Source organism: Dasypus novemcinctus, chromosome 16 (assembly GCF_030445035.2).
Source record: "Dasypus novemcinctus isolate mDasNov1 chromosome 16, mDasNov1.1.hap2, whole genome shotgun sequence".
Lineage (NCBI taxonomy): Eukaryota > Metazoa > Chordata > Mammalia > Cingulata > Dasypodidae > Dasypus > Dasypus novemcinctus.
The window spans coordinates 80,410,389-80,426,859 of NC_080688.1; the positions used below are offsets into that span (position 1 = coordinate 80,410,389).

General features: G+C 37.4%; 1 protein-coding gene across 1 annotated transcript in view; it reads left to right on the forward strand.

The window, feature by feature from the left end:
* SERPINB7 (serpin family B member 7) overlaps window positions 1–16,471 on the forward strand; it is a 60,895-nt gene that overhangs the window by 12,244 nt on the left and 32,180 nt on the right. Inside the window, exon 2 of the mRNA XM_004452920.4 lies at window positions 7,351–7,536. Coding sequence (XP_004452977.2) covers window positions 7,369–7,536 — 168 coding nt within the window. The 5' untranslated portion in view covers window positions 7,351–7,368. The remainder of the gene's footprint in view (window positions 1–7,350; window positions 7,537–16,471) is intronic.

The following is a 16,471-nucleotide window of genomic DNA, read 5'->3' on the forward strand; positions in this document are numbered from 1 at the left end:
TTTTGTTGATGGTTTGAAATGATGAAATATAACAGTGATACCTGAAAAAGCATTCAGGATCTGTCTATAATTTAACACCTAGAACAATGCCAGCACCTCTAAAACTTCCCTGCCCTGACTCTTCCCCCACGAAGCCTTCACTCCCCAGTGGGAACTAGAATCATTTCCTTGCCTTCCTTACTAGCATGTCCACTGGAGTAAACATCCCGAAAAACAGAGGTTTTCTTGGTTTGATCTCCTTACTGAGGAAATCATTCTGTGTATATTATCTTGTGCCTGGATTACTTGATTTCTCAACCTTACTCCAAATTGTGGCATGAGTCCATGTCTCCTGTCCAGCGAGCAGATGAAGCCATATTTTGGGAGTAAGGAAAGTTTTCCCTTGTGTCTAAAGACAGTGAGAACTGAACGACCGTGTCCGGGCGTGGCAGAGTTTGGGGTGTCTTAGCTAAGCAGTGTTCTCATGGAAAGCTCTGGGAGCTGTGGCTGATGGAAATGGGCCCCTGTGTGTCTGAGGGACGTCCCACCAGGACTGCAGGGGTTCCTGGGATGCAGGACTTCTGGTAATAAAGCCAGGAAAGTCCAAGGCAAACTGGGACAAGCAGGTCACTTGTCTGTCACAAATCCACCCCTGTCCTGCTCTAGTTGGCTCTTTCCTGACTGTTGGTTCTGAACTTCCACTCCTACAGCTCATTATTCCTAAAGACCCTCCTGGCTCCTCTTGTGATTAAAGTTTCCGTGAAGAAGCCATTGCATTATTTGCCTCAGAGGGATGGAGATAGCACACCAGAGGGACGGGGGTGTTGGGATGTCGAATTCCCGATGGAAAGGTGCTGTGTAACAATGGCGGAAGCCACCCAGTTTATGTTGTGTGGTAATAATATGTTACATTGTAACAAGAGCAAAGTGGACCTGGAGGGGAACTAGAGAGGGGGAATTAAAATGATTGAGTGCCTGTCCAACCCCAAACAGTTGTAGGTGATGATATATAATTGATTATACACAATCCATCTGAACTTTTATTTTAAAACAGAGATTCAGGGAAATTTAATTACTAGGTCACGCAGTCAATAGAATTGCCAAGCTGGACTATAATCCCAGATCTGGTCATTTATTTATTTATTACAAGGTTACATATCATCTAAGAGGTGAGATAATGCAGTGAGACCACAAGCTGATAAAATAAAGTTGTGGTCTCCCCTTCCCCTTTCCTTCCCGTTCAGCTTCCCACTTTTGCTGCTACTTCTTGTGTCTTCCTCAGACATCGCAATCACCTGCTAATATTCCTTGTCTTGCTTTTCACTTTTAGAGACTGTTTATTGACTTCCTCCTCTGGAAGGATCTTGTATCTCTCGTACACCCTCTTCCCGACCCAACCCTGCACAATCTCCCTCTCACCTCCATGCAGAGGTGTAGCATCATTTTCATTTAGCTCAATATTCAATATGTAAATCATTAGAACTAAGAGACTATTATCCACAGCTGAGCTCTACGGTCTGTAACGATCAACATTGTAAAAATTTGTTTTCTTGGAGTTAATAGTGATTGTGTTCTCGTGTTCGTTGTTGGCTGAGTCGTCGTGTCCCTACCACGAATGCATTCCTCTCCTGCCGGGCGTGGAGTTCTCCACATGGTCCTCTCTGCTCAAACACGCCAAACTGTCTGATAGGAGAGTCACCTCGGAGAGCGCTGAACGACCAGGAGGCTCCATTTCGGCTTTAAAAGAAGTGATTAGAATCAGGCAGGATGGGCAGACACTGTAGGAGTCATGTGTGTGTTAAAATCAGAAACACCGTGCCCAGTCAGACCCGGCTCCTCCAGGAGGTGAGCTCACCGGCAGGTCCCCCAGACCCCTTTGAATTCAATCTGGAAATAATACACCGCAAACTCTGTAAATGGCCTGACCATAATTCCACTTTAACGACATTATTCAAAATTGCCACGGTCATCGCCAGCTGGGAAAGGAGGTAGGGAGTGTCTGAGTCAGAGCCTTTATATTGCAGAATAATGCAAGGAACTCTTTCAGTCTCACCCAACCAGCTGCTAACTTCCTCTATGAAGACAGTAAGGTAAATATTTCTGGAGTGCAAACTCTGGCTGGACACGTCCAATAAGAGAGAGGGAGAGGGAATTAGTAAACTGATCCCGGCTCTGCTCCGGACGGAGGCTCTGGTCTCAGCCTGCCCACTTGAGGGCTTGTCTGGGGCTGCCTCTCAGTGTGGCCCGGGCAGTGGCTGCTCAGAACGATGTGCCAGGGTGTCGCGGTCAGGTGCCACGAGAACATGCTCTGTTCCATCCTAGGCCAGATAAATAGCATTTGGGGAATTATGTAGAACTCTAGATTCTGTATTTCCAGGTCTCTTCTCTAAGGCATGATGGGTTGGCATATACTAATATTTGAGAATAGAATTGAATTCGTTTTAATGGCATAGCTAGAGCCTCATCTGATTAAGGATTTATCTAGATTTGAAACCATGTTCTTAAAAGAAGGGGAAAGATTTGAAAATACTTCTCTAGAGGAAAAACTATATTTGTAGCATCACATTTAACTTATTTAAGAAAAAAAATTAAGCATGTTCAACAGTAGGTATTCATGTTTTCTACTCCACTAGGTGTGCGTTAATTTAGAAAATATAGGTGGGTTGTTTTTACAATAAGGTGCTGTGACTGCTTTTCCTTTCACAGTCAAAATTTCCTAAGATTAGATAATATTTTTATGAAACATTTAAGGCACATGGCTTATCAATCACATATAAAACTTAGGTCCATGAAATGTTATCATTATAATTTCATGTTTGATCAAATACGTTCTGTGCCTCATTTTGTATGCTTTATTTTGAAATTCTTTTTCTTGCTCTTTACTAGCTGGTAATTTTTTTACATTTTCAAAAGGATAAATTATAAGATAAAAAAGCAGGCTCACAATATTTGTTTATTTTTCACTTATCCAAAAAGTATCCCTGAATCATTTATAGTTTTTTTTTCATATTAAGAGAAGAAATTTTATTTTTTATTTATTTATAGATTGACATTATCTTTACTAGATGCTTAAAAAAGTTTTGATGGGAAGGTTTCTGTTCCTTTGTCACATATAGTATGTTGACTATAGGACGGAAGGAGTGAAAAAGTTCTCAGATTGAAACATACCATAAAGTAATCAAATAGACTTCAGGCTGATGCAGATTTATACATCCTCAAATCTGAAGTTTGGGTTTTAAAAATATTTGAGTATTTGTTAATTCATGTTTACTTGAAAATCATAAATTCATTACATATTTGCATATTAAACAAATACTGATGTAAGAAATGTAAGAATATGGTACATTTTTAAACAAATGAAAAATCATTTTCTAAAGTCAAGTCCTTTAATGATTTGGAAAAAATTTCTTTTATCACTATATCCAGACAATGGCACCCTGAATGGATTCAGAGCCGATATCTTCTTCTATTATGGTTATGACATTTGTTTTTCTTTTCAGTTTTCTTTAGTTATTAAATTGGGAACCAAATAATTGGATACTAGTTGGTAGTTTGCTTGGATTTAGATTAAATTTTGTTGCTGTTTTGAAGTTGCTATGGAAAGTAATTATTGGAAAAAGGAAAATCACAGTTTTTTTACAATGCATACTTTTATTCATCTGCCATCTGATTCAGCCTTAAAAATATTTATCTATTTGCCAATGCAATTCAGACTTCATATCAGATGAGGAGCAAAGATTCTTGCTTTCATTTTTTGAATTATAGTGCACCTGCATAAAGATAAAAACAATTATGTGGACTGGAATGTATTTTTCACCATTGATTTTCAATGCGCATGAACATGTCTATCTATATAAGAGTGTTTGAATACATGCTAGTAAGAGTCATTTACATTTTAAAAAATATTGCTTGAGATCTTATAATTGTTTTATAAATGTATTAGTTCATTTAAATTTATTACTCTATTTATTTATCTAGTATGATTTTGTGGCCATAAAATTTACTTAAGGCATAAAACTTATGAATGTGATTGCCTGAACCAATGAATTCCTGTGTAGCTTCTCCTGTCCTCTAAAAGGTGACAGTTTTGTGGAAAGATACCAGGATAGGTAAAGCCTTAGAAAATGAACATTTGTGATGATTGCTTAGAAAATGATTTTAAGAATGATATTCAAATACATTAAAATATTTTTCCCCAGGGGATAAAATAATGAGATAAACTTTTAAAGCCAAAAGAAGAACTGGGAAATGACCAAAGAAAAATACACCTTCAAGTGCATTTTTGCACCTGGGATATGATGCTATGCATCATTTCCAGACTCCATTGAACCTCTCAGGCAGCCCCCCCTGAACAGGATCATTTAAAAAATCTTCCAGTTCTGACTTTTAAAGGCTCTAGTACATATTCAACCAAATATATTAAAATATGTCCACAGTTCTTTATTACCTATAATTTTTACTGAAATATTTGGAAGAGGGAAGTGGACTTGGCCCAGTGGTTAGGGCATCTGTCTACCACACGGGAGGTCCGCGGTTCAAACCCCGGGCCTCCTTGACCCGTGTGGAGCTGGCCCACGCGCAGTGCTGATGCGTGCAAGGAGTGCCCTGCCATGCAGGGGTGTCCCCCGCGTAGGGGAGCCCCACGAGCAAGGAGTGCGCCCCGTAAGAAGAGCCGCCCAGCGCGAAAGAAAGTGCAGCCTGCCCAGGAATGGTGCACACGGAGAGCTGATAAAACAAGATGACGCAGAAAGAAACACAGATTCCCCGAGCCGTTGATAAGGATAGAAGCAGTCACAGAAGAACACACAGCGAATGGACACAGAGAGCAGGCAACTGGGAGAGGGGGGTGGGGAAGGGGAGAGAAATCAATAAGATAAATCTTAAGGGAAAAAAAAAAGAAATATTTGGAAGAGTTTATAATGATTTTTGCTTTTGAAGTTCCCTTCCTAAGAGTGATTCATATCATTTACCATTGGCTCTAATTTTTGGTAATCGATAGGAATTCTTAGAAATTCATTTGAAAAGATGGAATCTAACACACAATTTTCCCCCAAAGTAATAAAATTCTTGTGACTACTAAATTTAATTAAAAGGTCATGGTACATTTTAGTACATTTAGTTGTATACCTGCTAATTTTGGTCTTTTATAATTTTTTATCATCTTTTGGAAGCAATGCCTATTTTTCAGTTTTAAAATAAGATTTTGAGTCCGTGAAAAGTTTGTGGGTCTCAGGCCCTGCCAACATCACTGAGTAGATAAAGCGGCTCTCCAGTCACAAACCCCCACCCCATGCCCTCCTCCTTTCTTTCGCTCCTTTTCTCCTTTTCCAGAAGGAGTTGCTTTGAACATAGCTGCCACTGCTTTTCCCTCTGGCTTACTTGAATTAATTATGAAACCAATTTTAATTTTCTGGACTGCTTTCAAAAGGAGGGCATAGGTAAAGGCTGTTCCTTTTTTTGGAGTGGAGTATATGGGGTGTGAACCAGAAAATTCTCACCCTGTATTTTGGGAGCGTCACCAAGGAGTACAGCCACAATGAACTGAATGTAGCTGAATTCAACCTAGAAAAACAGCATCATTTATGGCAACATACCTCAGTGATGCTCTCTGGGCTTGGAATTCCAAAGTGCAAAGCATGGGTCCCTTAGGAACACTCTTTCTGGAAAAGTCCAACTTGTTGCCTTTGAGGACAGAGCAGATCATTACAACTTTACAGATATAAATGTAGCAGCTTGATTCATTGATTGTCTACCATAAATCAGAACAGGTGTTTCTCATTTAAAAAAAAACAAAAAAACCCAAACTATTTTTTGATAAAATTTGAAAACCTTAATATGTCATCTGTAATTTCAAATTGAATTAAATATTTATTACTACAACAAAGTCAACACCATGGGAATTTCAAAATATTCTTATTCAAGTTGTATATATCTTCCTGCTTGTGACCCTCTAGCCTTCTCCCACCTTCTCCCCTAAGTACCCTGAGCTCCTCTTACAGTGGTGCAGGGTGGAAGGAGGCATGATTTTATATTGAGGATCAGTGCCATAGATGCTGAATTAGATCAGCTCTGCAAATAAGATGAGAACCAAAACTCAGAGATGTCAAAGGTAACCCAGGTCACACAGCTGTTAGGAACAGACTTGAGACTAAGACAGAGTCTCCTAATTCTGAGTCCACAACTCTTGTAACCTGCCTACCATCAGATGTAATGTCGCAGTCACATCGCAGTGCTTCAAGGTGAATAATTTGGACCTTATTTGTAAGTTCCTTTTCGTCTAAGCCAACCCAAGCTGTGGTATTGGCATCAGTGTGGAGGTTGTGGGGAAAGACTAAAAAGAATTCCCAAAGAAGAGACTGTAAGCATTTCATGGTGGCTGCAGCTCTCTGCTTATGAGATACAACATAATCAAGAAATAAAAACTATTTCAACATAAAAAAATAAAGTAAAATAAAGAACTAGGTGATGAACACATTTATAAAAAACAAAAGCAAAGATGATCTTATTTTCATTTTGGATTCTAAATTTATTATCATACCTTATTAGGTTCTCTAGCAGAGGGTAGACCTTCGTATTAGAAAGTCTTGTATACTTTCATATTGTACAATATAGGAAGTACATTTTCATCCTACAATGAATCAGAAAATGGTCTGAGAAAAGAAAGAAAAACAACACAAAAGATAAATGAACATAAAAGAAGATGGCCTGAAAATAATAAAAATACTAATAGGCCCAAGGAAGCATACTATTTGAAATCAGTATAGTCCTGAAAAGAAAATTAGGATGCCAAGTTGCTCTAAGAATGTGTAAGGAGGGATAAGGAAGTGATACGTTACATCTCCAAATGTTAGATTAACAGTTTATTCAATTACAGGTGGTTTAGAAAGCAAGACCTATAAGGCCACTTAATATAATGAGTTACTTTACCTTAAACAGCCTCTTTGCTCTGTCTTGGCTCAGAAATCTGGGGTGATTTGAGAATTAGTAGTTCCCATCACTGAGTTTGCTTGAGACTTGAGAACAGAAGGCTCAAAAGCCCCTGAGGATGGGCATTCTGTGTCAAGGAGAAGAGGAGTCCTCCCTGATATGAACATGAGAGTGTAGGTTGACACGTTGCAATATAGAATATCCATGTGAAAAACTGAACGTATATGGTACTGTGGCCAGAAGAGAGTATTCAAGTGTAGGTAATAAAGGGACGCTGGGCCAAAGAAAGTTTTTTCATAATATCTTTTTTGCTCTAAGTTATTTTATGATTATATTTAAGGTTGAAGAATTGGAGCTTTGAACTTAAAAAGAAATGAATATAAAAACAAAAATAATAAAAGAAAATGTTCTCATCACTAATTCTCTTTTCTCATTGTTCTCCAGGCGGCACTTCATTTCGCAATGGCCTCTCTTGCTGCAGCAAATGCAGAATTTTGCTTCAACCTTTTCAGAGAGCTAGACAGCAATCAAGGAAATGGAAATATGATCTTTTCCTCTCTGAGCCTCTTCACTGCCCTGGCCCTGGTCCGCTTGGGGGCTCGAGGAGACTGTGCGGCTCAGCTTGATAAGGTCGGTCTCAGTTGCGTTAATGCCCCTTGCTTCTACACCTAATCATCTGTGGCCGAATTGTCTTCCCCAAGACCATGTTTCACTGCAGTTGTCTCTATGTAAATGAATCGCGTCACCGGGAATGAGATGGCAGTCTTCACAGTTCTCAATGAACGCCTCTCCAGGTGTGAAGGAAGCACACAGCTTGCAGCACTTGCTTTCCCTTAGTACAGTGGTTCTCAAAGTGTGTTCCCCAGACTGGCAGCATGACTTGGAGAACTTGTAAGAAATGCAAATGCTTGGGCCCCACCCCACGCTTACTGTATCAGAAACTAAGTGGGTGGGCCCAGCAATCTGTGTTATAGCAATCGCTCCAGGTCCACACTGAAGTTTGAGAACCACTGCCTCAATAAATATGAAGGAGGAAGGCAAGCCCCAAGGAGGCACCAATGAAGTGCTAAAGACTAGTGACTCCAGTGCAAATGGCATAATAGAACATTCCAGATGGCAGCGGCCTACCTGAGTGGTCATCCCATTGACACCCCCAAACCACAACCATCAGAAGGTGCTTGGTAGCTTGCCCTTTTACATAGCTCTGAGCCAGGCTGGGCAGGTGAGGGAAATGGCCAAAGTTTACCTCCCTTTCTTTGGGCATTTGCCGTCTAAATCCAGTAGCTCCACAGCAGGTGAAGCCTGGCTTCGCGAAGAGCTCTTGACGCTGTCCTTTCCTGCCCATCTCTTCCTCCCAATTTTTCAGTTCACCAGTGAGTCCTAGAGGAAGCTTGTCCCTGTTGTAACCTTCCAAACCTAAATAGTCGTTGAAGAGCATGTGGGCAGATAATTTAAACTAGAACAATTCTTTTCTCTCTGGATAGCACAGCGACTATTTGTCTAAGGTTGTCAGTTTTCCGAAAGCTGGAATGGTCCTATAAGAAACATATAAGAGGAAACAATGGCAGCCAGAGACATAAAATATGCATATAATTCATTTGCACAAATTTTTAGTCCTCAGGAAAGTGCCTTCTTGGAAATTAATTTTCACTCCCCCTACCCTGATTGGTTTCCCATTATAACACCCTGAACACGCGTTGCACATTTTTATTTTAGAAAATCAGGCCCCAGCCAGTTTTGTTGCATTTTATGACTGCCATCTATATGCTTCTCTTCTGCATTACCAATGTCTGTTTTCTTTTTGGTGCTTAAATTGTCACAGGCTACTGGAAACCCCTTTAAGCTTGTCCTTTTAAAACAACTCTTCAGCTAACTTTAAAATTGCTTTCTGACATGATGTTCCTGAGCTTTCCTGGATCACAGAGGGGTTCAGTCACTCTCTACAAATCCCTGGTTCCTTCACTGGATAAAGCATCATCTGAACCTGCTTCCAGTATAGAAAAACAAAGGAAATCCTGACTTCCCTAGATAGGGATACCAGGGAGTATAAAAGCATAGAACTCCTCATAGTTCAGATAGAGAAAACATGAAGTTAGAAAGGAAAAGTTATAAAAGAAAGAATTGTGATAAATAAGCCCTTTAAAATTGTATTAATAATAATAATATAAAATGATTTGATATTTGCTAGTATCTTTGTTTATTTTTAATAATAGTAATTTAAGTGTTGACACTATATGTCTTCCATGTCTTAGAAGTTTAGATAAAAAGTGATATGTCACCTCAATATTGTACAAGGCAAGCTTACTATCAGCTAAATAAGAATGTCAGAAAATGCAATCAAATTAATTTCAAAATGGAATAAAGTCAATAATTTTCAAAGCATCATGTTAAATATTTATATTTCTTAAAGTTTTTTTTCAAAAACTTAAAAGGGACAACTTCTGTTGATTCATACAACTTTGATAATATTGCCTAAATACCACAAGAATTAGATCAAAAAGGGTATTAGCATGTTTGAGTCTTGATACTTTATCACGATGTTCTCTGTTTCTATTATACCTATATATTTCCAAATGTCATTTGTTCAGTAGTGACTTAGGTCTTTGTTTTAAAAGAAAACTACAGGAAATTTAGAAAGTTAGAGCTTGCCTTAGGAGAAATTTTGGCCAAACAGAAGGGTAAATTCCTTTTTCTTTACTAGGCCCCAGATTAATCACTGGGTTCTTTTTACCTGGCAGTGAGTTAAAGGTTTCAAACTCTGAGAAACTGACATGAGTCAAAAGGTTTTACCTCAAAGCCATTTATAACTTAGCCAAGAGAACATCTCATATTAGTTAAATATGACTCCCAATGTTTTCCAGCCTTCTGCTGGTTAAACTTTTCTCTCAGTGATCAGAGAACTGGACCATCCTATCTTTTACTCTTCACTTTAGGAAGGAAAGATACAAAGGGACTCCCCAAGTTCAAGGTAGGTGGACACAAACTGGTCTGTACTTTCCTCCTTCTCCATCTTCTATCCAAGGTGATTGACAGTGATGACTTCCAATCACAACTTTTCCTTTCACATTTGGGGGCACTGAGAGGCAAACTTCATTTATTTTTTAACGTGGAAGTTACAGAGCAGTACAAATGAAAAAAATTGTAATGACGTTATCTCCATTACAAAGACTCATGCTTTTATTTCAGGGCAATGGAATGTCCTCGTTGATCCTTCCATTCTGAGTGACAATTTACCAATTCTGTTGTTCACAGACAGAGGAGACACAATCAGAATGAAATCAGCCACACAAGTGGGAGGCAGGATTGTTTAAGGACCCAGAATACCGTCACCTATTCTAACCCCAGTTCTTTCTATCAGTCAGAAAGTGACAACTGCTCTAGTCTTTAAGGTCTTGAAAATCCTCCTATTAAAACAGACCAACACAAAATGAAAAGGAGGGCTGACCTTTGAGAGGCTGGCATAAGAAGCCACCCAGGCTACCAAGTGGGGGACTTTGACACTTGCAGAATTCCATTTGTGAATTTTAATTTGGCTACTAAATTGTTTATAAAATTTTCTTTATTGCCTTTGCCTTATCTCTATTTTCTCACATTAATTATTATTCCAGATTAAGATGATATGGAAATTGGGACAGGTTCCGTATCTCTGACACACGGAAACAAAGGATGACACTCATAGCGTTGAAAGTTTCGACACCTCTGTCTGAGCTGCTCCATTTCCGCCTAGCCAATAAGATGGTGGTATTCACGAGGAATCTAAAGCCTGAACGTTGGAAGCCCTCACAGAGGCACAGCTACTGACATCGGCTGGCTTAATTAAACTACTACACATCATTATTTTTTTTTTGCCCGGTGTCAAAATGGACCTTTTTTTTGCCTCACTGCAAGGGGTGTTGTGCAAGAACAACCATGGTCCCTTACAGCAAAGGTAGATCTTTTTACAGAAAGCATTACAATAAATCAGATTCCAGGACTCATGAACTGAGACAGTAGTGTTAGGTCCCAAAGCTGTGCCTTTGGGGATAACCAGAGAAAAAATTTTAACATGAGAATTAGGCAGAACTTAATTTATTATGTCTGCAGACAGGAGCCAAGGTCAGTCTAGAGCGATGCAGACCTGACTCCCTGTGCTGAGGTTTTACTCTTGCTTAAATACTTAAGTTACTACTTAGCATTTGCTTTGATTATGCATTAGCTTTTATGCATATGGAGGAACATGCGTAGCTAGTTATAAAATTGTATGATTCATATATTCAGGAAATCACACTTACTCAGACATTGTATGACCATAAAAAGGGCAGATAACTCCACCCAGGGGTGGGAATTTCACTGTGCTAATTAAGCATGTTGAAGTGAGGACAGCCAGGAGCTTTTTCTGCGCAGGTCTGGCCAACCGGTTGAAGCTGGTTTTCATCCTTCATTGCTTCAACAGCATGTTCTTGACCACAAGAAACAGAATTTGGCACTAAGAGAGGGTTGCATTTTATTACCTTCTAATTTACATATGATTCTTTCCTTTGTTTGCGAGCAACAGGGAGAGAAACAAATTACTTTTAGGTATTCAGTCATCCTACATCTATCAGTAGGACAAATCCACCATTGCCTAGCAGTTATTTACATCTTTCATACTCTTAGAAAGGTGGTTGGAGAAACAAAACTGAAATGAGTCCACGGCTGCCTCTGCGTATTACCCATCTTTGCAGGGGAGGCAGAACAGGTTTACTTTGCATAAGTCATTGCCATATATGTAGTACGTTTTATCATTTCCTTGTAGTGGGCACTTCTGCATTTCAGATACCAAAGACACAGGAGCCTGGGGTAAATTTAAATGAAGTGCATTGGGAAATCAAGACTTGGGCATAGTAGCAATTATTAGAAGTAACAGAGTTATGAGAGCCACACTGGAAAAGGAAAAATCTAAAGACAGCTTAATTTCAAATAATTGCACAATTTTAATTAATATCTCACAAATCCTGATTTTGACTCATGTAATTAGTATTTCCCAGATATTCAATTAGTATGTCATGCTTTTATGATGGAGTGCTTAGGGAGTTTCCTCCCATCTTGCCTTCAATTTGATTTAAAAAGTTTGGCATTTTCCTTTTTTTAATAACAAATCAATTTTATTGAAACACGTTAATAAAGCATAAATCCATCCAAAGTGTACAATAATGGTATTTGGTATAATCACATGGTTGAGCATTCACCACTGCAATCATTTTTCGAGCATTTTCATTATTCTAGTAATAATAATATAATAGTAATAATAACAATAAACAAAAACCAACCAACCAACCAAATAAAACTCATCACCTCTCCGTCTCTTTATGCTTTCCCTGCCGTACATAGCTGCTATTCTGTTTCCTTCTCTCTAGTTTATTTGTATTATATTTTGTAAAAACAGTCATATATGCAGTACTACCCAAACTTGTATTTTGCATGAGGTAACAGTCCCATGTTACATTTTTTAGGTTTCCTTCTAGAAATATAAATGTCCGTAGGCTTTCCTTTTTAACCACTGTCATACCCATATAATAGCTCTGCTAGTCACAAACAGCATGATGTACTCTCACCATTTCCATTCATTTCCAAAGTTTTACAAACAACCTTTTAACCAATTCTGTACAGATTAAACATCAGCCTTCCATTCCCTACCCTCATTCTATTTTCTCATTCTATTCAAATTATTAATACAATGAGTTTACATAATATATTTAGTTCTAAAAGCACATTCACACATATTTGTCCTTTTGTGTCTGGCTTGCTTCACTCAGCATAATGTCCTCCAGGCTCATCTATGTTGTCTTATGCTTCGCGACTTTATTTCTTCTTACTGCTGCATAATATTCCATCAATGACAATTTGCTTATCCATACACCAGTTGATGGACACCTGGTTTGTTTCCAACTTTTGGCAGTCATAAATAATGCTGCTATGAACATTGGTATGCAGATGTTTATTTGTGTCACTGCTCTCAAGTCTGGGTATATATAAGTACCTAGTAATGGTATTATGGGTCACATGGCAATTCTATATTCAACTTCTGTAGGAAGAGCCAAACAGTCCTCCACAGTGACTATACCATTTTACATTCCCATCGACAGTGAATAAGCATTTCTCTCTCTCTACTCTCTCTACAACATTTAGTTTTCCAATTTTTAAATAATGGCTGGTCTAATATTTATGAAATGATATCTCATAGTTTTGACTTGCAATTCCCTAATCGCTAGTGACATTAAACATTTCTTCATGTGTTTTTTTGCCATTTGTCTTTCTTCTTTGGAATATTGTCTTTTAATTGGATAGGTTTTAATTAGATAGATTGTCTATTTTTTAACTGGATAGGTTAGCTTTTTATTGTTAAGTTGTATGATCTCTTTAAATATGGCTATTAAGCCCTTATTGGATATGGATTGCCAGCTACTTTCTCCCAATAATCAGCCTCATTTTCACCCTTTTGACAAAGTCCTTTGAAGTGCAAAAGTGTTTAATTTTGGATAAACGGAAGGTCCCATTTATCTACATTTTTCTTTTGTTGCTTGTGCTTTGGGTGTAAATTTAAAGAAATTATTGCCTACAACGAGATTTTGAAGATGTTTTCCCACATTTTCTTCTAGGAATTTTATAGTTGTTGCTTTTGTATTTAGCACCTTGATTCATTTTTAGTTAATTTTTGTATAAGTTAACTTATACACAGAATAGATAGGAGTCCTCTTTCTTTCTAATGGCTATGACTATTCTGTTCTCCCAGCAAGCACTATTTGCTGAATAGACTGTTTGAGCCCAGCTTGGTGGGCTCAACAGCTTGTCAAAAATAACTTGACTGTAGATGTGCAGGTCTATTTCTGAGTTCTCAAAATGGTTCCATTGGTCAATCTGTCTGTCTTTATTCCAGTACCATTTTTTTTTTTTAAACTATAGTAGTTTAGTAATATGCTTTAAAGTTTGGAAGTGAGAGGCCCCCATCTTTGATCTTCTTTTTAAAGACATTTTTGGCTCTTTTGGGCCCCTTACCCTTCCAAATAAATTTTATTATTGGCTTTTTGATTTCTAAAAAAAAAAGGCTGTTGAAATTTTTATTGGAATTTCATTGAATCTGTAAATCAGTTTGGGTAAAACTGACATCTTAACAATATTTAATTTTCCAATCCATGAACATGGTATGTCCTTTCATTTATTTAAGTCTTCCTTGGTTTCTTTTAGCAATGTTTTACAGGTTTATGAATATAGGTCCTTTAAGTCCTTGGTTAAGTTTATTTCTAAATATTTGATTGTTTTAGTCTCTATTATAAATGGAATTTTAGAGATACTGTTGATTTTTGTATATTAACCTTGTATCCTGCCACTTTGCTGAACTCATCTATTAATTCTAGAAACTTTGTTATGGATTTTTCAGAATTTTCTAGATATAGGATCATATCATCAGAGAATAGTGAAGCTTTTACTTATTCCTCTCCTATTTTTATGCCTTTTATTTCTTTATCTAGCCAAATTGCTTTAGCTAGAACTTCTAGCACAATACTGAATAATATATGAGAGAGTGAGCATCCTTGTCTTATTCCTGATCTCAGCAAGAAAGGTTTCAGTCTTTCACCACTGAGTACAATGCTCCTGTAAACCTTTCACATATGTACTTTACCATATTGAGAAAGTTGCCTTCTCTCCCTGTCTTTTGGAGTGTTCTTATCAAGAATGGACGCTGTATTTCATCAAATACCTTTTCTGCATCAAATGAGGGGATCATGTGATTTTTCTTCTTCAATTTATCAATGTGATTTATTACACTAATTGATTTTGTGTTGAAGCACACGTGCATATCTGGGATAAAACTCACTTGATCATGGTGCATATATAATTATTTTAATGTACTCTTGGATTAAGTTTTCAAGTATTTTGTTGAGGATTTTTGCATCTATATTAATTAGAAATATTGGTCTATAGTTTTCTTTTTCATAGTATCTTTAACTGGTTTTGGTATTAGGGTGATATTGCCTTCATAGAATGAGTTTGGCAGCATACTTTCCTGTTCAGGAAGAGCTTAGCAAAATTCGTGTTAGATCATCCTTGAATGATTGGTAGAATTCAACTGTGAAGCCGTCTGGTCATGGTTTTTTCACCTTTTGGAGGTTTTGATGACTGTTTCAAACACTTCACTTGTGATTTCTTTGTTGGGGTCTTTTATTTCTTCTAGGGTCAGTGTAAGTGGTTCATGTGTCTAGGAATTTGTCCATCTCATCTACATTGTCTAGTTTTTTTGGCAGATGGTTGTTCATAGTACTCTTTTATGATTTCTCTTATTTCTGCAGGATCAGTGTTAATGTTCCTCCTCTCATTTCTGATTTTAATTATTTGCATCTTCTCACTTTTTTTCTTTGCCAGTCTAGCTAAAGGTTTGTCAATTTTGTTGACCTTCTCAAAGAACCAACTTTTGGTTTGTTGATTCTCTGTTGTTTTTTTTGTTCTTGATTTAATTTATTTCAGCTCTGGTCTTTTCCTTCTTTCCTTCAGCTTGGTTTAGGATTATTTTGCTGTTATTTTTCTAGTTCCCCCAGCTGTGTAGTTAGGTCATTGATTTTCAGCTCTTTCTTCTTTTTTAATTTAAACATTGAGGGCTATAAATTTCCCTCTCAGCACTGCTTTTCCTTTGTCCCATAAGTTTTGATATGTTGCGTTCTCATTTTCATTCATCTCAAGGTATGTGGCTGAATTTTCTTGCAATTTCTTCTTTGACCCACTGATTATTTGAGAGTGTGTTGTTTAATCTCCATATATTTATGAATTTTTCCTTTTTCTGTACATTACTGATTTTCAGCTTCATTCTGTTATGATCAGAGAATGTGTATAATTTCAATCTTTTTAAATTTATTGAGACTTATCTTGTCATCCAACATATGGTCTATCTTGGAGAAGGATTCATGAGCATTTGAAAGGAATGCATATCCTGCTGTTTGGCATGTGATTCTCTATTGATGTCTTTTAGGTCTGGTTCATTTTCATATTATTCAGTCTCTCTCTTTATTCTCTATCCTGATGTTCTAGCCAATACTGAAAGTGGTGTATTGAAGTCTCCAACTTATATTGTAGAGGCATCTATTTTTCCCTTCAGCTTTCCATTGTGTGCTTCATAGTTTATTGTGTTCATAAACCCACTTCCACTGGGTTTAGGTCCATAATATTTAGTATAGTTATTTCTTCTTGGTGAATTGCCTCTTTTATGAATATATAATGACCTTCTTCATTCCTTATAACAGTTTTTCATTTGAAATCCATTTTGTCCAATATTAGTATCTCTACTCTAGATCCTTTTTGGTTACTATTTGCATGGAATATATTTTTTCAACCTTTCACTTTAACCTGGTTGTGCCCTTGCATCTGACATGAGTCTCTTGTAGATACGATAAAGATGGCTCATATTTTTTCATCCATTCTATAAGTCTATTTTTTTGATTGGGGATTTCAATCCATTAATATTCAATATTATTACTGCAAAGACATTACTTCATCCATTTTGTCCTTCTTTTGTTGTCATATCATACTATTGTTTGTCTTTTTACTGTATAATTTA